The 22,990-nt window shown below is 43.0% G+C and overlaps 1 protein-coding gene across 20 annotated transcripts in view; it reads right to left on the minus strand.

The window, feature by feature from the left end:
- Positions 1-22,990, minus strand: part of FBRSL1 (fibrosin like 1) — a 530,544-nt gene that overhangs the window by 267,784 nt on the left and 239,770 nt on the right. For 16 of the 20 annotated variants that reach the window (XM_065692091.1, XM_065692106.1, XM_065692093.1 and 13 more), the window contains exon 4: positions 16,759-16,794. The exons of the other annotated variants lie outside the window; for them this stretch is intronic. In XM_065692091.1, coding sequence (XP_065548163.1) covers positions 16,759-16,794 — 36 coding nt within the window. The remainder of the gene's footprint in view (positions 1-16,758; positions 16,795-22,990) is intronic. 20 annotated transcript variants of the gene reach the window in all.

The raw sequence follows: 22,990 nt of genomic DNA on the forward strand, positions 1-22,990 counted from the left end.
GCACAGTCTGTATACATGCTACAGCAGTGCTCAGAGGCAGGGGCCAGAAACAGGGCCCCACTGCATCAAGCTACTGGTTTTCAGCCCTGGGACATCAGACCTCCAGCTTTGCTGAGCACTTCCTCAATGAGCTGTAAAAAGGTAGCGAAGAAAAGCAAGCCTGTGGTCAAGATGGCCTTAAACTGAAAGTATGGGGCTCTGCAACTTTAGTGGTGTTTCTCTTAGGGTGTTTGCAAACTGGAAGAGGTTGAAAACCACCAAGTGAGGTATGAGAGAAACCTACCATGAAAAAGGAGATTTGGGTGAAAGAACAGACTTCGAGCAAACTGAAACCCCCAAAATATTAAAAGCACATTACTATAAGTCTGAAATCAAAAGATGCCAACAAGAAGGCTCCATGGAATTCTGAATCTGGCTCCTCAGAACACAACTTTAATTGCGAGTCCTTCCTACCTGTGCTCCCAGCTTTACAGCAATGGAACACATTTAAATGTCTGAAAACCTCAATTCATGAGATCTTGATCAAGCCATTGTAAGCTTATTTTCAGTGACATGTTTGCCTTAGGTTTCACAACTTCTGATAAGAATTCACTTATTTTAACTCAAATTCTGACAAAATCTATCAATTTGATTGAGAAGGTACTGGTGAGTGAAAAACACCACATGCAGTAATGCTGCAGGTCACAGCCACAGCTGTGGTCCTGCTTAGCCAGCGAAGACCCTCTCCCTCAGTATATTGGGCTTTCTTGGGACTCCTGCAATTTCCTACTGCTGCCACTGATACAGATGAAAGAAATCCTACTGTTCTCCCACTCATTGTCTGAGGCCAGTGAGGTAAAGCGCTACCTGAACAGAACACGCACAAGGATGTTTGCCAAAGGCAAAGACAGATCAGAGATAAGGTTCTGATCAGATCAGGTGTAAAACATCTGTGAGGTGAAGCAGAAACTAGACCTATTGATGATCTTTCACACTCTACTCCTCACGTAAAACAAAGCCAAAACCTCCAAAACCCCATTCCTTGCCCCCAGAAATCTCTAGATAAAACCAGTAGGTGCCAAATGTGCTGTTCTTCTAGTCTCAACATAACAAGGAGATGGAACTGTTGGAGCAAGTCCTGAGGACTCAACTCTTCCAAGCAATCATCATCTCCTCACTTTCCCCAGCTGTCCAGCATAGCAAGGAAGAAAATTAATGTGAAACTGCAAACTGCCCTTCTAATTTTTCTTTCTCTTTTGTGGACCTGCCCTCCTCTTTGATCTTCCCAGTGAGCCTGTTTTGATTACTGACCCAACCACCTGCACCGAAACTTTAAAGCACAAGTCGCTGATGCACACACAGTGTGTCAGAGCACTTTGGGCCAACAAGATGGGCAGCGTGTGGACACTTGAGTTAAAAACATGTCAAACTCTTCCTTCCTAAGCACCCAGTTTATCTAAAGTTAATTTGCATCGCTCTTCATGCATGTTTAAACATGCACACTTCATTTAAACTGCAATGCCTAGAACAGGTTCCATTATTTCTCTCATCCAATGCTGCAGTAGTACTGGAACATCTGAGGAACTGACTTCCTCAGTATTTGCAAGACTTCAAATTTCAGTATTCAGTTCCAAAAGGCAACTACCACATCAATCTACGAACCTGACAGCTCAGGAGCCATCATTCAACAGAGGAACTCAACAGGAACACTTTGCAAAACCTCAGGGTTGGATTGCTGTCTCTCCCTTCCCCCAAGATGCTTCAAAACCTACCAAGTTCATGGATGAAGCTGGGCCTGACAAACCTATGCTCTCTGCACCGACCACAGTGAAACCCATCAGTGATGCACAGACTTTCTGCTTGTGCTTACATCTTTCAGATAAAACGATTAACTTTGCATCAATCACACGAACAAAGTCACTGAAATAAAACACCGCTGCAGAATCAATTTCTTTCTGTTTTGATAATGAATGCCTTGACTCTTATTTCCCTCATAAATGCCTATTTTTTCATATATATATCTAGAACCCATCATACCACAGCAACGCAACAGATTGGTGTGTTTATCTTGTTTAGTGTCTACTAAGGATTTCTATATAATGCCCCTCATCCTGCAGACCCAACCTAGTTCCTTAGGCCTTCTGCCCTTCTGCTTAGGTCCTCAGTCTCTGCCCCAGTGTCTGATGAAGGAAATAGTGCAGAAGAAACATTGAGAAGAAAAAGGAAAGAAACAAACAAAAGCCTTTCTTCCAGAGAATTACTATAATTTCCTTGACATATTAACTAACTTTTACCCCACCTTCTTACATGACACCAGATACAGTGTTTGTGGAAACAGCCCCTTTAATTCCCTCCCCTCCCATGCTCTAAATAGGATCCAGAAATAGGATTCATATAATGAAGCTGATTCTGGCATGCCTGAAAAAGTTCTACTTGTTAAGAAAAATATTTGAAGAATGATGTACTGGGAGAAATAGCATTGTTTGCTTGTTCCAAAATGCAAATATGCAAATAAGGACATAATGTGTTTTAAAAAATAATAAAAGTCTTAAATAGCTGCCCAAAAATAATGGCGGCAAGCTTGAGAAAAAGATGTAGATCTGAAAGTCGTAATTATCTAGCAGTAAGACTAATCCAAAAAGATTAGTTGGAAATAGAAAATGAAAGAAAACAAGAAAAGTGATAAACACATGAGACTGCAGCATTTGGTTTCAAAGTAAGCCAGGTGGCTTCCCTGGCACTTTGGCAGCAGAGAGTATTTCAGGCTCTCATCACAATCCGATGGCAGAGAAGCTGCCTGCTCCAGCCCCAGCCTGCTTGGTCGGCGCAAGTTCACAGACCATGCTCACTCTCCTGCAACAGCAGCTGTATTTTCCCACTAATGGCAAGATTTCGGTGCAGTGGCAGATATCTTCATACTACCATGTGTCTTTGCAAATCTGGGCACTGACTAATGCTGCTACAGGCTGCAGGTTAACCTAAATTAAGTATCTGATACTCCAGTTCATCTCGTCATCAACATCCAGGTGGGTGATAGTTGGACTGAGCAGTGGCTTGTAATTTGAGAGTGTCACCAGGACATCAGAGACCAGGACAAAAGAGAGATGCCATCAGCTCTTGGTTCTGCAGGTTCACAGTGACCTGTTATTTTGTCACTGGAGCTGGTGACTCCTGGTCCTGTCTACTGTCAGTGCTACTCTGCTTTGCCCTTTGAGTCTCAGCTTATGCTTCACACAGTCTCATCGCTTAGAGCATGCTCTGGGCCACAGGCTTTCCAAGACCAGCAGACAGTTTTGGATATGGTGAGTTCCTGTTGCTTCCAAGTGATGCAAACAGGGAAAGTCATTGACCTGATATTATCCAAGGCTGGGAAGAAGAGGTGAGAAGGAAAGAAAAATAAATTATATATAAAAAACTCTTTCAAGTTTGTGGGCAGTATTTTAAGAATTAAATCTTTTCTTCTAGTCCCTTCAGGTGCTCTCTATCCCACACCCTCCAAACAGGCCCATTATGCTGCAGGAATGATCTTCACAAGGCCTGGCATTCTAAGAAGGGCAGCAGTTTAGCAACCTCCTCGGTGTTCTGTACAACAATTAGTAGGAGCTTCATCGCTGTACATCAAAGATGTGGTCTTGCCTTGGATAAGATTTCATAGGAACTCTTAAAAGGGATGTGTTAAATGCATTTATCAGGAAAAACAGTGTAACAACAACAAAACCTGCAAAGAAAACCCACAAGAAACCAACCACACACGCACACACATGAGCTTCCAGACATTTAATTACAAAATATATGCGTATGACAGACATCAACAAGCCTACAGGAAGATTCCTGCTTCAGTATTCAATGCAGCCTCAATAAATATTTCAAGGTTTCAAATGGATGCTTTGCAATAGCACAGTTTCCATTTGCACAAGTGCCAGAAGGAAGATTCAACACAGGCTTAAAGCAAAACCAGAGTATTTTCCTGTAAAACTTTAATATGGAAACTGACACTATATAATCTGTACATCATTGCCCCCGAGCTGTTGTTAAAAAATTAAAGCTGTATCAAAGGAACTGCTTTGTTAAATTAACACGTTATGCATACCAGACATAATCTGCACCAGGAAAGGAAATAGCTCTGAGTCAAAAAAGCACTGATTGTTATGGTTGTCATTGACAGAGGCTGAGCCAAGCAACATCAGCAGACAAAAGCATCCTACATGCCTCCTGTACAGACACATGCCCTTACAAACACATCGGCTTTATTTCAAAACCTGAACAAAACCAACAGACAAGCAGGATTTCACTATGGGACTCATTACAGCTACAAATCACACACCAGACTGTGTGAATTCAGTAGGAAGTTTTGACGACGTGCAGGTACAGGGTGAGGCTGCGCTGCTGCTGAGCCCACCTTTGCTTTTATTCTAAGGCTGGCAGCAAGGAAGGGTCTAGATCATGGCCCCAGTGGGTACAATGGCTCTGGGCCATGAGAGCCTCTGCCCCATTGGTGTAAGACATCCCAGCCCCTCGCTCCAGTGGCAGGCACTGCCTTCCCCATGGATGCTCGGCAGGGTATCAGCTGCTGCCAGAGTATGCACCTACAGAATGGGGAGTGGGGCTGCACCTGAGGACAGGAGCTGAGGAGATGGGTAGTCAGACAGGGACACAGGACAAACAACACAGAGCTCCTTATACTCTAGGCACAAAACACAAAAATTAGGAGGACCCTTTATTCAGAACTACCTTGCCTGTTTCAGTAAATACTCAATAAAATTCAATCTGTGCATCTCATTGTACAAAGGAGTTGAGTACCATACCCCATTTTAAAGCTAGAGAAATTCAGGCACTGAGGCTCAAATCAACCTGCCCAAGGCCACTTTGAGAATACTAATTTAAAATCTCATTTGTTCAAGGTCTCTCACTGAAACTTGTCCCTTCCAACCCTGAGGTCTGCTCATCAAATATATGATAAAACATATGATAAAACCAAACCCTAAGTGGTTCCAAGGCTGTGACCACCTTCTCTGGTTTAACCCTTGCAAGCCCATGTCACAGTCACCATCATTTTGGCTTCAGATTTGTTCAGGCTCATCAAACAGGCTATGCTTTTAAAAGTGTCTTTTCACTTTGCATCCCTAAGTCCTGACAATGTGTCAGCCTGAAAAGAGGCCAAGTTCCCCAAAAATATAGAAGGAAAACTCCCTTAGAAAACACTGATTGTTCTGATACGTTTCAAGTTGTTCACCTCTGAATTTGAAGCACCAAAGTGATTTTGGAAGATCTGAACTATAACATTTCCTCAGTAAGTTCTTAAGAGCTTTGCACGCGATGGTCTGTAGGCTTCATTCCGTGCACCAGGAGTCTAAGGCTCTGCTGTGCTCTGCAGCAGTGAAGACAGGTTAACAGTTCTGAGGCTTTTAAGATAAGCAAAATTTCCCCTGACGTTGTAAGCTACTCAGGTGGTTAGAGCCAACAGATTCTGCTGCTTTGATATCTTCTCAGAAAAGAGCTAACATAATTTTATCAGTCTCTGGGGTGACCATCAGATAACCAAGCTATTCCTGTCTGAACCACTCAATGCATCTCCTTCCTGTCACTGGCAATCCACAAGACAACCAGGGGATTCGAGCTAACCACACGGCTCACAACTTAACTGATTAAGTAGGTGGGAACTGATGCCAGCTCAGCTCAAAGTGTCTTTCTCTGCTAACCAGAAGCCAGCCGCAAGCTGGGGAGCGGAATGACCACAGATAACACACTGATATCGAAACTGTTTGGTGAATTTGCAGCTTCCTGTTTGAGTGCTCTCACAATCTCTTCAAAATGAATCTTCAGCAGGAAACTGGCTGCAGTTAAACAGGCTGCCTAAGGTCCTCACGTGGTGTGCGTTACTGACTCTTGTTTTCAAGGGACCATTTACTACTCTCTCCCGCCCTCTTTCCTGGCTCTCTAGAAACGAGATGAATTAGAGCTTTTCAGAGCACAGGAAGTCCTTTAGTGGGAGGGAAAGATGCTTAGAAGTCTGTGACCATCCTCCACCTGTTACAACTCGATGCCTGCCAGTTACACAGTGCCTAGTGGCCTTGGGCATCTTCACCGCGGTATCCTAATCTTCATGCTTCAAGCTCTTTTTCCATTAAACCAGTGTGCCACTTGGCCTAGATGCTATTAAGCAGCTTTAGAAGAACAACATAAATACAGCGGGGAGAATGTCTTCTGCAAGGGGAGGTTTGATCTAACTTTGATCACCAGCCTTACTATTATGCTTGTGCCAACACCTGCTTGTATTTTGCTACAAAGAATGCTTACAGAGAAAAGCCTTTTAAATAAGTGATTTTGAATCTCTGGTTCATTACAAGTATTGCATTAAGTTTAGCTTCTCAGCTGCTCACACTGCTGCTCCCAGAGCCTGTGGTCCTAGTCCTCACCTAGTGAAGCCAGTCAAAAATGTCTGTCACTGCCACCACTGTAACCATTTCTCCTTTGGTAATTACCAACTGCTCTGAGTATGATGCTGCATGAGTTGAAAGCACACACTACTAAGCAACCTATACCATCCTTCACCTATAGCACCCCAACTGCTACGTCATGTCCATCATCCTGCTTTGGTTAGCCAGTTTCAAGGGTAGTGTGAACCATTCCAACACTGAGCATGACCGTGTACAGAAGACTCCGGAACCACACTCACAGCTTCTGAACCAAAACAAAAAACTTCTTGCTGCTTACGGATAGCCAAGTTCCAATGGAACTGAGGTTTGCAAACACATAGCATCTACATAGCCCTAACATGTTTCTCAAAGACTGCCAATGTCATGAGGCTCTCTGGAGAACATGTGTGCTGAATTAATCAGACAAGAAAATTCCTCATGGTACTACAGATCTAGGCCCTAAGTGTTCAGGCACACAAGGTCTTACCCATAATATAGCACAGGGATGAAATGCAGACAGTAAAGGTATGAATCAGGCTACATTCCTGTAGAAACCACTGCAGGCGTGTCCACAATCATGGAACTGTGTGCTGATTTTCTATCATCCTGGTTGCAAAACTCTGAATATTCACAACCAGTAGCACAGTAGTAAATAATTAAAGCAGCTAATTCCATTAAAATCTAGGTGTGATCCCATTTGAGCGTGTCACTCAGCAGTGCCACCTAAGAACCACCAATGCTTGCTGGATTTCTTAATTTTTTTCTGAGACACATACTAACACCATAATCAAAAGCAATTTTGAGCTCAAAACTGACCCCAAGGTTACAAGAATCTATGGCAGACTGCTTCCTTTCATTGGGAGTACATTGTACAGCCAAGACGTTAGCACATACACACCGGATGGACTGCAGGGCTAATTAAAAAGCAGCTTTGGTGGTTGTATCTGTTCCAGGAGCAGGTTAGTAAACCAAACTTTAAAAAAGTAATGAAACCAAAGGTCTACAGAAGCAGACAATTCCCACAAAAACAAAGCAGAGCTCAGAGTGAGAAACTGTTGCTTCACTCAACCTCAGCGCCTTTCAGTTCCTGACCTGTGATAAGCTGAAAAATGAGAGAACAGCTACAATCACTTGAAAACTAGGCTGAAACACTGGGTATTGGGAACTGGAAGTTAAAAATGTCTCCAAGAAATTAGTCTCATTGATCAATGGCTTTTAAAACAACTTTTGGGTATGGCAGTGCCTGAATTTTGGCATTACATCATTGTCTCCCTAAAGCCATTTAATAAAACAAGGAGTTGAAGAAAAAGCAGAGAGTACTTGGCCTTACCAGTTGTCAGATGATATTGCAAAGGTCTCCCACTCTGCATGATTCCTATCTCAAGCACAAGTTACGCATAATGCAGTCGCCTTCATTTCTGCCTCTGCCCTGCATTCCCTGGCTTTCTAGAACTGCAGTTGGTACTTCTGCATCAAGATGAAAACTCTAAGTTTCATTTACTTATTTGCTATAAAAAGGAGAAAGGACACCTTTCCAACACAATACCAGCAAGTTGTGACTGGGGCTGGAGCATGAGGAGTTGTGACTGGGACTGAGCATGAGGAACTCAATGCTGAAATGCTAAGGTGGTGGGAATTGAAAACGCTGACCCTGTGCTAGAAACATTTCACACGGCTGACCAGGGCTTCCTCCCAAACACTCCTCTTCCAGCAACATGAGCACTGCAGATGAGAAATCCAGGCTCTTCAGCAGCCATTTTCCTCCTGCAGCAGGAGCTTAACTATTCCTAGAAAGGCAGCCCATGAACCCTGGGATCCTTCCTGCACGACCTTCTTACAGAAGCAAGCACGGAATCATAGAATGGTCTGGGTGGGAAGGGACCTTAAAGCTCATCCAGTTCCAACGCCCTGCCATGGGCATGGACACCTTCCACTGAGCAGGTTGCTCCAAGCCGCGTCCAACCTGGCGTTGAGCACTGCCAGGGATGGGGCAGCCACAGCTTCCCTGGGCACCCTGTGCCAGCGCCTCAGCACCCTCACAGGGAAGAATTTCTTCTTAATATCTAATCTAAATCTCCCCTCTGTCAGTGGCGTGGTGCCATTTCTCTGTTCTCTCACTCCTCGAGAACAGGGGAGTGCTGCCTTTCCACTGCAGATGCAACTACATGCTTCAGTATATTTACATTTTAGCAGCCAGGTATATCACAGCCAAGCTGAAACATGAAGCGAGAAGGAGAGAAACCTCAACCTACACCAGATTTCCCCCCATTTGCAGTTTTCACAGCAGAGCCACCACACCTTCAGCATGTTACCGAAAGCTTTCTTTGGTGTGAGATCTGACTTAGGATTGCATCTGTTGTTTTGTTAAATTAAAGTTGCATCTTTATCTTCTGTCAGGACAGGAAAGAAACTGAATATCTCTCTCCAGCTTACAATACATATCCCAGTTAAAGAAAAAAACAATAAGGAAAAAATACAAGTGATGAAATTGAGTAAAGACCACTGACCCACAGGAAACCTTCCTCACATTCAGGATGTGTAGTGACCAGTTTTATCACTAACCTAAATAACCTACCCTCTCCAGACTAGCTTTTTTTGGTGCAGTTTAACACAGGGAAAACCATTTTGGGACTGAGCAGAGATTACAACAGGGTATTCCACTGAGCCACACAATTAAGTATTTTAAATCTTATAATGCTTTAAGACAATGGACAATGTTCTCTAAGCCAACACCACCCACAAAATTGATGCACTCAATCCCTTTTCCTTGTTCTCTTTTGTTTACCTGCCATTAAGGCTAACAAAACATATTGTTCATCTTTTTTTTCTACAATAGCGTTCAGAGTTGTTGCCGCTCCCCTTATACTCTGTGGTTTTGGATGCAGGTTTCTGCAAGAGCACACTGAGATATGAAATCAAACAAGAGTGTGAACCCTGTTTCCCCCCTCCCTCCTCAATGAACCTACCACAGCACCCAGCACAACAAACACTGTGCTCTGGCAGCCCTCAGAAATGAGCTATTTTAACACCTTCTCTTGTTTATAAAACCCAAGCACTGCCAATTCTCACTGCCCAAGACTCTCAGAGAATTAAAGAAAAATCAAAAGCAAATCCCCCAAGGGGCCCCACACTTAACCCCTGCTCATCAGATAAGTAGCCCTGATTCTAATCAACGGTCTGCTTTAATCATCTTTTTCTTGGGTTTGGTAAAGGGAAAAGAGAATTAAAACAAGGCAATGGATTGTAAGGAAAGAGAGCCATGAGAGCAAATAACAATGTGAAAACAGCTGAGACAGACAAGCAAACACCTTGCCCTATTACACAAAGAAAGCTACAGCATATCTATGACACAACTGCCGCAGGACAGTCTTAATCAAAAAGGTCCAGAAAAAATGACCAGATACTCTCCAAATCCTTTGCCTTCCCTCTTCAGCAGGATGTAATCCTTTCCAGGCTGGTGAATTCAAGATGGATTTAGGACAACTCTTCATTTTAACATGCAAGACCAGTGACAGTGAGGTTATCCCACCCGAAAAGCTATGGAGCACTGGGAATTTTGGGGGCTGCATCTGTGTAACAATAGTGTCTTTCTAGTCAGATTAGAGAGCTGTTCCACCACCACCCTGAGCTGAGTTGAGGGCTATGGCAAGGGAGGTTAAAAAAGTGGGCAAAAATCACACAGCAGTCATATGCTCCATTCCCCAAGGGGCCCGCAAGGGCTCGTGGTGTCAGCTGGCTGTGCTTCCCCTGCAGCTGAGAGGTATGGAAATCACCATCATCCCATCGTGCTCCAGCTGCAGAGACAAAGGGGCACTGGTCCCGTGATGGGAGCCCCTCAGCAGCCCTCTGCCATGGCCACTGGTTCAGGCAGACAAATTCAGCCAGAGAGAGCCCTTTCTGCTGACTTACAGCTGTGGAGAAGAGCAAAAACTTATCAGACTTTCTGTCCTAATTAAAAACAGAGGTCATCTAAGAAGAAACAGACTTTCAAAAAGAGGAACTTCAAAAGGAAAATGTGTTGTAAGGAAGTTCACAGACTTCAGTATTTGTAAAGCTGAAGTATGTAGTTTATTTATGTTTGTACTTCTGCTCAGCTTTTCATGGGACATTTCAAAAACCCTCAAGAGCTCCCAACAGATCTGGGATAATACATGCACTAATTGCTCCAAAGCATGGGTTGTGGGGCAGCCTCTGGAGTGAAGGGGCCAGCTGCCCGGATGGTTTACAGCAACCTGGCTCCATCACACACAGCACTCCCAGCAGCTCTTCATTTCTTCAGTGAACTCAGCTTACCCACATGAATTCAAGCATGGGGATAGTTCTTGTAAAGTTAAGCTTAAAAGCTGTTTAGGAACACATGAAAAGAAAACCAGCAGAAGTTAAGTGCCTCGGATTGACACCTACCATTATATGCCTGGCTCTCCAAAATTCCTGCTGTCTTAAGAGGAGGAACTCCTTTCAAAATTCTTTATGTTTATATTACATATTATTAATTACCTATTTTATTTTAATCTTTTTTGCTGTCTTTGCTCTTGCAGGCCACATCACTTCATTATAGTCCCTTTTTCTTTTCTCTAAGCATCTGTCTTCAAAGAAGACAGTGTTGTTCCACCTCAAGGAGACCTATCTGCTATTCTTTTCCTTGTCCAGAAGAAAAAGGCAATTATAGTCCCTCTTTTATACTTGGCATCATGGCAAAATGAGATTGATACTTATTTTGGAATTATTACTTCCCTGTTCATAAATCTTATCCAGAATGTCTTGCTCATGTTGCCAGCTCATAGGCACGCTATTGCAGGAAATACATATTAAATTAACTTTTATCATTTAACTTTGGCTCCAGCTCAAGGATTTTTAGATTCTTAACAAGAGCCCTGTTTCCAATATTGATTTTTGGCAAGGAAAAAAGCTAATTTATCAAAGGTCCTAAAATACAATGAATTTTCCAGTCCAGCTAAGAAATGTTACCTTCCTACCTACAGAGGAGAGATTTTTCACTAGTGGAGAAACCCCATTAGTTACAATTCAGGTTTGCCTCTCATCACCGATCCTGCTTCCACACCCATGAGCTGAAGCACACTCAATTCCCAACCAATGCAGCAATAATTTTGTTGATCTTCATGTAGAAATGTATCCTTTCCAGGACAGCAGTTTCTCTATTGCAATCTCAAAAGACAGCAAGGTACCCGAGGGTCTTGGACCATGCTCCGGAAATGGTACTGACTTAAGCTCTGTAAAGGAAAGATGCAGTTGAAGGTGCTTTTCCAAGACTGTCAATTTGGTCCCCAGCCTAAGACCACAAAAGCATCCTTGAAGCACAGAGCGGATCAGGGGAGTGCTGCTGGCATGATCTTCAGCAGGCTTCTGTAACCATTACACTGAGACAGAGAACCTGCCTGTGCATGCACCAAGGATTTCTGGCATGGGAACAGCCTCCTTAGCAGGGACCATCTGCTTCAGTGTTTCACAGAACTGCACTGAGCTGGCACAGAACTAAAACAGGCCATAAGAAGAGCTTTGTAGGGTATACAAGGGTATATAAACCTGCTAAGAGTCAACAGTTCCTAGGCTGATGATTACCCACTGCTTTGCAGTCATTCATATCTGTGCTGCTTCCCCCTAAGATCGTTGCACTGGACACTACCTCCATACTGTAAATCAGGTGAACTACAGCTCAGCACTTGCCGTCCTGGCAAGTGTGCTCAAGGGTATGAGCTAAAAGGATGTGAGCGGCAGTCACACGCAGCTGTTTTGGGCGAGAGCCCACTGTACAGCAACACCAAGCACACAGCACAGGACAGGAGTCCTGGGAGGCTGTAAAGATCATCATTAGCAATTGGAAAGCCAGTCCTAAAACAATGTAATTTGAGAGAAACACCGAAGAAGGAGCAGACTGGGGTGAAGGCAGAGGCTCAGGGTGCTCACTGCTTGCCTGTACCACCTCAGGTTCCAGCTTCATTGAGTAAGGTGTTAATCACTCTCAGGCTACATCACCAAGCAGAAGGCAAGAAGGATGCAGAGAGCACCAAGTTGATTCTGAATGACCCAAAAGTTTCTGCAAGCCTTATGGTGCTTTGCACGTTCCTCTCTATCTGTGAGCTGCAGTCTGAGTTATCCGAGACACTGGTTTCCGGCGCTCAACAAGGAAGATGTAAAATCAACAGAATTTGATGAACTGCCAGGGATTTGACTAGGCTGCAAAGACTTTGATATTTTACAGAAGCTCGGAATAAGAATCAGCTGCTGCTGTTGCCAAGTGTGTGTTACTGTTTTTATTAAAAAAATAATCTTCCAAGAACAAATAAACCCAAACAAAGACATCTCATCCTCCTGTACTTTTGTTCCAAGGTACAGGTTGCTTCACTGGCTTATCCATCTGCCATATGCTTTCAAGTTTATTCTTTTATTCATTTTTATTCCTACATTTTAGCCCCTTCAATTTCAGCAGAGGAACAGCTGCACAGATGCTCTATAAATAAACTACATAATTTATTGGAAGAGGTTTTTTGTTTATTTTTTTAAGCTACCACATATTCCCAGTTCTATCCTGGTTCGTGCTCTCTATAAAACTGAGATGAGTTCAACTGCAGCTTGAGTTTGTCTATACAATGTGCTCACCCTTATAAACAACTGCAACTTTTCAGCCACTAACAACAAACTGCATGTACTGATTCTACGTTCATTGTAACTGCTTTCTAACTTTGTTAGGTCCTAAATTGACTTCACTGTCAGAAATGCATTTGCAAAATGCTCCACAGGATGGTATGCATCAGTGATCTATAGAAACCTCAATATATGGCTACTTTCTAATTCTCTGTGTATTTGTAGGCAAATTGGTGCATTTTAAGGCAGACAGGCCTACCCCGTTACCATAAAGAAAATCTGTTTTGCCTGCTCACAGGACAGACTGACCTCTCTGACTAAAATCATTAATCTCATTTTTGTGTGCAGGAAGTGCGACAAATGGCTGGAGTAGTTTATCGCACGTATGTAACCATCAAGTCATAAAGGGAGTAAGATACCAACCTTCATAAACAAACTAGCATCTATTTCTTAGCACAGCGGAATTATACATTTAATAAGATAAGGATATGAAACATATGCTGCTGATGAGATAAGGAGCTTGCAGAAACAGCACAGGCTTTGATATGTCTCATGTTATCCAAGTAAAAGTAAATGCCACTCAAAACTTTATTTTGGGAGATAGATCTATAAGAAATGTTGTCGGTGACATCTGCAGATACTGTGAAACAATGTGCCAAGTCACTGTTAACACTGATTCCGAGGCTACAATTCAAATCTAGGTGCAGCTGAAGTTAACCAGAAGTTATGTGGTAACTTCAATAAGACCAGAATTTCATGGAGTTATTTCAAGCACGGTCTTCATTTAAGCACTTAACATTCCAGGTGAAGCATGAAGTCAATGAAGTTGCTGGAATATTCAATGCTCAGGAGTTACTATTTATACATTTGGATTTAGTTTTCTTTTTAACTCTAGCTCCAGTGTCTGTACCTTATATATGAGCAATTTGCCAAGGTTTTCAATAGTAGCCTGGCTGTACAGACAGGCCTTGCCTGCGTTCTCTCTGCAGCCCCGCTGGGTGAGCTGGACTAAGATCTTTCATACAAGATTACTCCTACAGGGTTTAAGTCCTCTTTTTGCAAATGCACATGTCCTTTAAATGTGCATTTTCTACAAATGCTTCTGAAGCAAATACCTCTGCAAGGAGGGCTGAAGCAAGTGGATGGTGAAGCGTGCAGATTCAAAACGGGCTAATTAAAAAGGAACAGGCACAGAATAGTTTGTGGTATTTAAACAGCTGCTTGTGAAACCCAGTATAAGAACTTCATCGAGTAACGATATATATCATCACTCCACAAGTGACAGTCTTCCACACCACAAGCCCTACACAGGTATCAAGAGGAGCACTCAGTGCAAGAATGGTGTCTCCATCATGCCTCCTGCTAGTGCTATTTTCTATCACGCTTTCACCATGTCTGGCAAACAACCTATTTGATGTAAACAGGGGTAGAGCTAAAATACTGACTTAGTGTTTCATATACAGCTGCTTTCAAGAGAGAAAGAAAAGCATTACAAGATATTATGGACAACCCCTGGTTTAGGGCCACTTGTCTTGAACTGGTGGGTTTGAACACCTCTCTGACACCTGGGAGTATCAACTTCCAAAGCAGGTTTGGGCCAGCAAGGTCTGGTAGCACTGGAAATGATAGCGTCTGCCTTATGCTAAATCAATTTAGAGCGGCATCAGAGTCTTAAGGGAAATGGTCAGCCTCAACAGCTGGTACATAGTGAGGCAGAAGGCAGTTTAACAGGCAAAATGACAACCCATAAGGAAAAGCAACCCCAGCTCACACTGCTCATGATCTCAAAATGCTGCCTTGGCACACAGAAAGCTCTTACCTCCCTTGAGAAGCTATGGGTTGGCTGAAGAAAAGAACCTTGTCCCCACACATGCACAGAGAAGGAGCTAGAAATTTTCTCTAAATTATTTCTCTGAGAGACAAAAGTAAATTTCTTAACAGCCAGCAAGGGAGGAAAACAGCCCTATGATTTATTGACCTTGAGACTGCAAAAAGAATTCTTTGGCCTTTTTCCATTGAGATTTTGCAACCTATGTTATAGCCAGTGGGAAATTGTTTAATTCCCAAACCATGCCCTCACCCATAAAATCTGTGAAGATGATTCATTATTATTTATGTGGTGCCACAGGCATGCATGGCATTTTACAAACAGATGATACAGCATCTGCCTTTAGAAACTTGGGTGAATCCAACTGTCCATGTGTATGGGAGGCAGAGCTCAACTGGTCCTAGAACAAACATTCCTCATCACTCAATGAATTAAGCAATGATACTCACCTGGGATGCTGAAAAGATTTAGATAGGAGGATACTTAGGAGACGTGTCATTACTGTCTAAAAATTTGTGACATTATTTCATTAAAAGCATAAGACTTTTCAAGTCATATGTTATCCTGTAATGGCTTCATGATTCAAATGTAGTCTTCTATTACGGATTTCTGACAGCATGTATGATAGCCTGCGACAGTGGCACTATGACATAAGAGCATAAATTCTGCACTGCCAAGTAATTTTTCTCTGTGCACACAGCACTGGGTAGGAGCTCCCAGGTTCCATCACACAACTCTGAACATGACAAATACTGAAAGAAAAATCATTCATATGATTATCACCAAAAATGTACCAGGTCTCCACATCAACTTTCTGCACTATATAAAATCCAGCCTTGTTCTGCCCTACGAAAAGTGAACAGTTATAGCTCTAGGTAAGAAACAGAGTTTGGAACCATCCATCTAGGAGGCCAAACTTTATCACATCAGAGGGGGTGAAATAGCAATGGTCAGTAAGAGCAGGCAGGAATTGTAGCTGGACTGAGACATTCTCATTCAGACTTGCATACGAGGTTAGCATAATGCCTTCATCTACAGTCTTTCCACTAGCAAGTACACATGACTCACTGGCTAACATGACAACCAGGGTATGATAACAGACATCTACACAGCATACATTCGTTATGAGAGTCAGATATAGTGTGATTCCAGGAATTTCCATGTTGACATTACTAAGCCACTCACACCCTCTCCTATTTCCTTATTAATATATAAAATAAGGCCTACGTGCGTGCCTTTGGGACAGCCGAGCAGCAAAGGTACTCAAAACACACACAAAATTATACCACCTCTATGTGAACAAACGTCATTATTTCACATACAAATAAGGTACACGTGAACAGAAATGGACAATTCAACATCACAGTTATATCGCATACTCATGCAGACATGTCCTGGCCCAGTAACACTGGTACTTATAGCACTCCTGTAAAGAAAACACCACCAACACCCTTCTCTGAAAACAAGGGAGCTTGTTTTCTAAGTCACAGCTTGTAAATAAGAGAATATTGACCTTTTTTTGTTCACACTGGTGAGGGTCACAGTTCTCAAAACGCAGTAAATTTGATCCTCATATTTAATGCACAAATGAAAACCTGTATGGTGGAGGGAAGAGAGGGGGGAAGCACCTCCCTCCAACGTTGAAAACTCTCCCTGCTCTTAATTCTAAGGAGGTGATGTAGCTAAAGTCCATTATTAAACCAAAAAAACCCCTCTCTAGAAGTATAAAACTAAACTGAAGAAGCCCCCAGACTCTTTTCATGTGCTCTCACAGATTAGGGCTGTCCCCTGCCAGGTGCCTGATGGTCCTGTGCTCTAACCCTAGTTTTTATGTTCCACCTTTCTTTCATGTCAGTGGATATGCAACAGGTAGTGTAAACCTCTGCAATCAACATCAACAGAAGTGAAAGAATTAGCTGTAAAATGACTTACGGAGTAGCCTCTTCCTGAAAGCGACTGAGCAGAACTCTGTGGGAGGAAACAATATGCCACAGTAAGTAATGCAAGAGATTCTGTGTAATGTAAGATAAGAATCATTTTGTGATTCCCTCCCCCAGCCCAGTATTCCTTAGGGGAAAACTTTACAACCAGAACACCTCAAATGATCTTCTGACATTCTGCGTGCTGCCACAGGAGTAACAGCAAAAGCATTTCCAGGTGAGGGCTCCAGGGCTGTTATCAAGCAAGGGTTTCATAAGCTAGAGCAGGGCTTTGACAGCACATCCCAACTAAGGTGAAAACTCTCAGTGTGGGATATGTCTTCACAGCAGCAGAGTACATGTTCTGAACAGTCCTTCTTCAGCTTCCAAGGAACAGCACACATGTGTAAGGATGCTCTCCTGAATCAGGGCTGCACATTTTGCCTCATCAACTCCAACTTTCAATCATGTAACCATATATCCCACTTTCATTCCCCTGTATGAATTCACGAGCCTCCAGCTTTCATCACTGCAGTATTACCATATGACAACTCTATCTGGAACAACAATAGCAGCAAAGCTCTGATTTATCATCTCTCAGAGCTTTAATAAGCATTCTGTCCCTTTTGAATAAGTTAAATTACATTGTTTACTCCTGCTCTTCATTTCAGCTCCTCCTGCTCCTTTCTCTACCACATCCTTACCTCTTTCACATGCTGCCAAATAATTTGGTTCTTTTCCTTTTCATTACACCATCTCCAGTCACTTGGATCCCTTTTCCCCTCTCTCAGACCCAAGGGCTGTTGAGCGGCTGTTTTCTGCTGCCAATGGCTTTCTCAAAGCAGCTAAATGAATTCCACCTCTATCTCCAGCTGCTGCTATTTGCTTTGTTTTCAGACATTAAAAAGATGACAGGAACAGTGGTGGCATATGACACCACATGACCCAACAAGTACTCTGCAGGGCAATTTCCAAGTGTGATTTATAATCATGATGCCCTTGCTATGTGATTTTACTAAAAAGATTCAGGGAGCCTTACCAGTCCTGTTTCCAAGACTGATGTTCTAGAGGGTACCAAAGCCTGAACAAAACCAAGGAATTGTTGCAGGCTTGTCTTGACGATTATTTGTCTTTCTGTAGCAGAGCCAGAAGTTATCGTGTTACTAAATCAGCACAACAGCACAAAACCCTCAAAGATTGATGCAAACTGATGGCAGGCTACTGCAAATACTTGTAATTTTCCACCGGTAAGATAACAGCTCCTTTGTACTACCAGTTTCCAAAGCTTTTGATCAGAAGATACCTAGATAAATGCTGAAACCTTTCCAGACTCCTGCTCTCAATGGAAGATGTGATTGTCTTGTTGGTCTGCCCATGCATGCTCTGTGCCACTGTCTTGCAACTGCCCTGGGCATCAGAGAGGCGATTTGCCAGCCAACTGCCCAAGGAGGAAAGTTTCCAAAGCGAAGAGGAGACAACAGCAAAGCCCTACAATTAAGTGAGTGTAACCATAAACCCTGTCAGCAGCTGGCACAGGAACCAGGGTGCAGCAGAAGGAAAGCTGCGGCACAGCTCTTCATGGGCCTTACACACAGGTCTGCAGCCAGTGTGTAGTGGGGTGTCAGTCCCCATCCCTGGCATGCAGCAGCCGCACCTCTGTCCTGCTGTAGCTCAAGAGACCTCTGTTCTGCAGTGAAAGAACGGCTTCCACAGGGTGTCTGAGATAGCAATAACAAACCGGCGACAGCATTTAACTTCCCACCTTTTCCATATTGCATACTGATTTGGCCTCTGCCTTCAAAAACTACAAAAAAAGTAGAGTTATTTATAAGCCTCTTTAATGTAAACTGCACAGAAATAAAGCTACGGACTGGTGAAATGAAGGGCAGTGGCATTTATCTGGTTTTGAGAAACTAAGACAAATCTATGCCTCCCTCTAAATACTTCTTAAAAAACCCCAAACAACTCATGGAATTCAGCCTTGTATAGAAAAAAAGGTTAATAACAATATCCTGCTATCTACACAAGTATGCTGAACAGCTGAACACAATCATCTGTTCTGACACTTTGGATAGCTTGATCAAGCAGTTCACCTAAAGTACACAGAGAAATGAGGAGAAGGCAAATTACCTGCTTGGAGAGTCAGGAAAAGAGAAAGGGTGGCGGTTCTCTTCCACCATCAACTCAGATTTAACAAAGATTGACAACGTCTAACAAATTGGAAATAATAATCAAAACCAGAAACAAGAGGTTTCATTAGAAGCTTCTCTCCAGGGAAATAGCCTCTCAGAGCATTCTCACTGTAACAGTCATTTTCAGTCTCTGAATCTTGTGCATGCCCAAAATATTTGCCTGGGATGGAGCAGAGCCTTGGATAACACACTCAAACACGCTAACAACAGACCTGCTTTTCATAGATAACTTTCAGGCATCCCAAGCTGTCCAAGAACCCCAGGAATCTCCAGACCACTGGTTTAAGACCACTGAGTAGAAAATAAAGGCAGTTGCTGAATAAAGTGTTACATCAGAAATGATTAAAACTGAATGGCAATTTACTCTGGCATTTCTCACATCTAAGAACTTCTTCCTCCCTTTACAAACAGTAACATTAGTTTTCCTGGAAATCAGGGGGGAAAAGGGACTTCTCCCCCTTTCCCCCCCAATTTTTATTGCATGCATGAAGTTAGTAACTGGTGAATACTTGGATTCAACTCTTAAAATCCTTTCCAACAATTAGGCTCATGCGCAGCCATGTCCCACACTCTCCAGAGCTGTTTGCATGCATTTTTCTGCACATCTAGCAAATTGCTATTGCTTTCTTGGTTAGCTGGGAACACTGCAGGCTCTTTAGGAGGATCCACACCAACTGCCACATGGAGAAACTTTAAAAGCCCCAGCTAATATGAGCTATGAGTGCCAGAGCAGAACAGTTTGTGTGCAACTGTGATGGATGTTCCTAAAGAAAAAAATCTTTGGGGGTTGATATAAACATAGCTCAATCCATATGCCTCTATATCAAGATCAAATAATGAGAAAAGTAATCAATCATGGCTGCAAATACAAGAAATCTTAGTGGAAGTTTAACTTGGCATCTACCCAAAGTTGAAGAAACCTCCTTTGACTATGAATGAGTGCTTGTCTGGCAAGAGCAGTTACTAGGGCAGATCTTCAGCTGGAATGACTTAACAGAGGCTCTTACCTATGGGATAGGAGCACTTACATGGAGGGCTGTTGTAAAATTCTTCTCAAAAATAGTCAATTTGTTACTTTGGACATTTTTTTTTCCTTGTCTGAAGGTACCTCAGGCTGCAGGGCATGATGGTCACTGTGGTACCCAGCAAGCCACACACATATTAGTGCTGCACTGACCAGCAACAGCATCTGCCTAGTAGCTTTAGCTCACCCAAGAGCAAAGCCCAAACTCGCTCTTACTGTGTCAACCCAGGCACCAAGCTGGCTCAGTTCTGGCCCTCCAAAGAAGAAAGCAGCCAAACACACCATTCAAAGACTGAGGGTCCTGACCCCACCTAGCCAACTCTACAGCCAGATGCAGAACAGCTGCCACATCAGGCCTTTCCAAAACCTTCACATCTACAAACCCCAACACTGTAGAAGTGAGGTAAGTGAGAGCCATATGTCTATGAACCCATGTGCTGCCCGCTCAGAGGTGGCAGGGCCAGTGGGCAGGGCCTGAAGTTGCTGCAGCAGACATCCATGCCAAGCTTACAGACACTGCTCCCACTGGCTGCAGCTGCCACTTGAAGTGATCCTCAGCAGACCCCTGGGGAGGGCACAGACCCTCCTGCCTGGTTTAAGCACTGGCTTTTGTGCCTCCCGTGCCTCTTTCAGCACTGGGTTCCTAAGGGCGACTGTTACTAGTTAGGGGCAAAATGAGTGTGGTCTGCGCATTTAATGATGCATAAGTGGAACTACAGTGCTAGATGGCATTTGTGCATAAAGATAAATGGCTCATAATACTTTGCAGATGATGTGCTCTTTTACAACTAAAGATTTTTTGTTCCTTTTAAGCCCAAGGTTAAAAACAAAACCAGACAGCACAGACAAGACATTTCAGTTATGTCACAGAGTGAATTATTCCTACCCCGGGACAGCTCTCCTGTTAATTACACTGGATATAAAAAATACACCTTTCTGGCAGCAAAGACAAAATCTCACTGTTGAAAGACTCTACTAACCCCCGCCCGATGTCCTTGAGAGTCTGAGTTACAATGCAATCTGCAATAGTATTTAAAAGATTTCTTCCTTTATCCCTGATAAACACCGTAATTACAATTTAGGAAAGAAAATCATACAGGCTTTCCAAAGATCTAGTCTAATACTAATAAAGTGTCAGGAAAAGTTATTTCCCTTGTACAAATAAAAGCATGGCTTTCCATGGTTCTCATGATGCAGAAGAAATCAAGACATCCTCTGTTCAGTTTCTTAAACTAGAGAGGCAGTAGGAAGGGCTTTAAAATCCAGCAATAATCAAAGTAATAGCCAATGCCCCACTCTCAATGGGTCAATCAGGTTTCAACTTGGATCCTCTGTATCCCTGATATATGAACTAACCGTAAGGGGATTAGATGAAAGGAGGTGACACAGCATGACAACAGAATTAGCTCTTTTAGTTTTTAGTATACACTCCCCTCCTCGTTAGCTGAAAGACTCAAATTCACATATTCCAGACATGTCAAGAGTTCATTCCAGCTCTTCTGAAATGTGCCACTTCTGCTGGCTCAAACCAGAATGCATCAAGTGACTCCAAATCAGCTGCTGACACGGCCAGTTTTGGCAAGCAGCTACTCCTACGTGGGCACAGGACCATCCCCCAGAAGAGCCTCCCAGCACTGCTGTTAACACCACCCCCATGGTAATGTGGAAACTGAGGCAGAGAAATACTGAGACATACCCAGTGTTACCTGAGGAGACCCCAGCAGAGGAGGGAACTGAGGCAGACTTCCCAGCTCCTACTTAGTGCCAAATCACAGGCCTAAATTACCATACGGCCTGATGCTGCAATCCTGATTTGGTTGACGAGCACTCGGCAGAGTTCAGCAACAATACAGAGAGAACTAATTTGCAGTTATGTTTTATAGCATTGATGAAACTCATGATGAAAACTCACCTCAACTGTACCTGTCTCCCACTATTTCTCAGTTATTCCATCCTACAGCCAGATAGGACTGAGGCACAAGGAAGCATGCATATTTACCCATCCACTAGGTCATTTATAGAGCATTCAACAACAGAATACCAGGTCATCTTTAAATACTGAAAAAATCTAGTATTCCCTTTCCAAGCAAGTCCCTTATACAACTCAAGTGTCTTGGAATGAGAGGAATAAGTGGGAAGGAGGGCAAAAAAGCCAAGGGCAGAAGATATCCCAGACCTTAACACTGAGACTCTTAACACAATTAATTTCCACAGTCACACGCCTGTCTGTTAATACAATGAGTTCAATTGACTTGGCAAAGGTCACAGAGTGCATCTGATGTTCAGTTAGATTAGAAGCCAGGACCTGACAAGATAATCACAATACATGATGAATGATTTTGGATGTCATGCAAAACTTTAATATGTTCGTTCTTTAATTCACTTATTATTTGGATAAACAAAGGAGGTTATGCCTGGAAATACTGCAAAACCAGTTAAGTAAGACAGCAAACTACACAAGGTCTAAAACATCTGTAACTGGCTTGATAAAGCTACGTAACAGCTTCCAACCAAGACACTTTGATTCCTACAGCTGATGGCCATAGACAGTGGAAGAAAAGATGGAATGAGTGAACTGCACCCGGCAACCCAGGAACAATATGAAAAGACCTCACATTTCCAGAAGACAGGGAACATGCAAAAGTGCTGCTCCTGTTCAAACCATCACCCCTCAGACAACTTCACAAAACCCTCTCCAGACTTCCTTTCTTCCTAGCTATGCTTCACCACCTGAAGTTTCATGCAAGTCTTAACTTCTGCTGCAGCAGTTTTCATGCAATCTTTTGCTATTTTGAGGGCCACAAACATAAAAGTAGATAGCATGCTGGAGGGACATGAATTTTTTGCCTCTGGAAGAATGTGACTTGAAAGGTTTCAGAATCCTTTCATGTATATTCAAAGCAGTTTCCCAAGACTCATGGTTTGAGGAGGGGGTCTTAAAACTATCCTCTTGCTGCCTTTATTTCACTAAGCCATGCAATGCTCTTCAAACTGCAGATGAGACTCTAGTGTGTTATACATGGAACAGA

The sequence above is a fragment of the Lathamus discolor genome, chromosome 12 (assembly GCF_037157495.1).
Source record: "Lathamus discolor isolate bLatDis1 chromosome 12, bLatDis1.hap1, whole genome shotgun sequence".
NCBI lineage: Eukaryota > Metazoa > Chordata > Aves > Psittaciformes > Psittacidae > Lathamus > Lathamus discolor.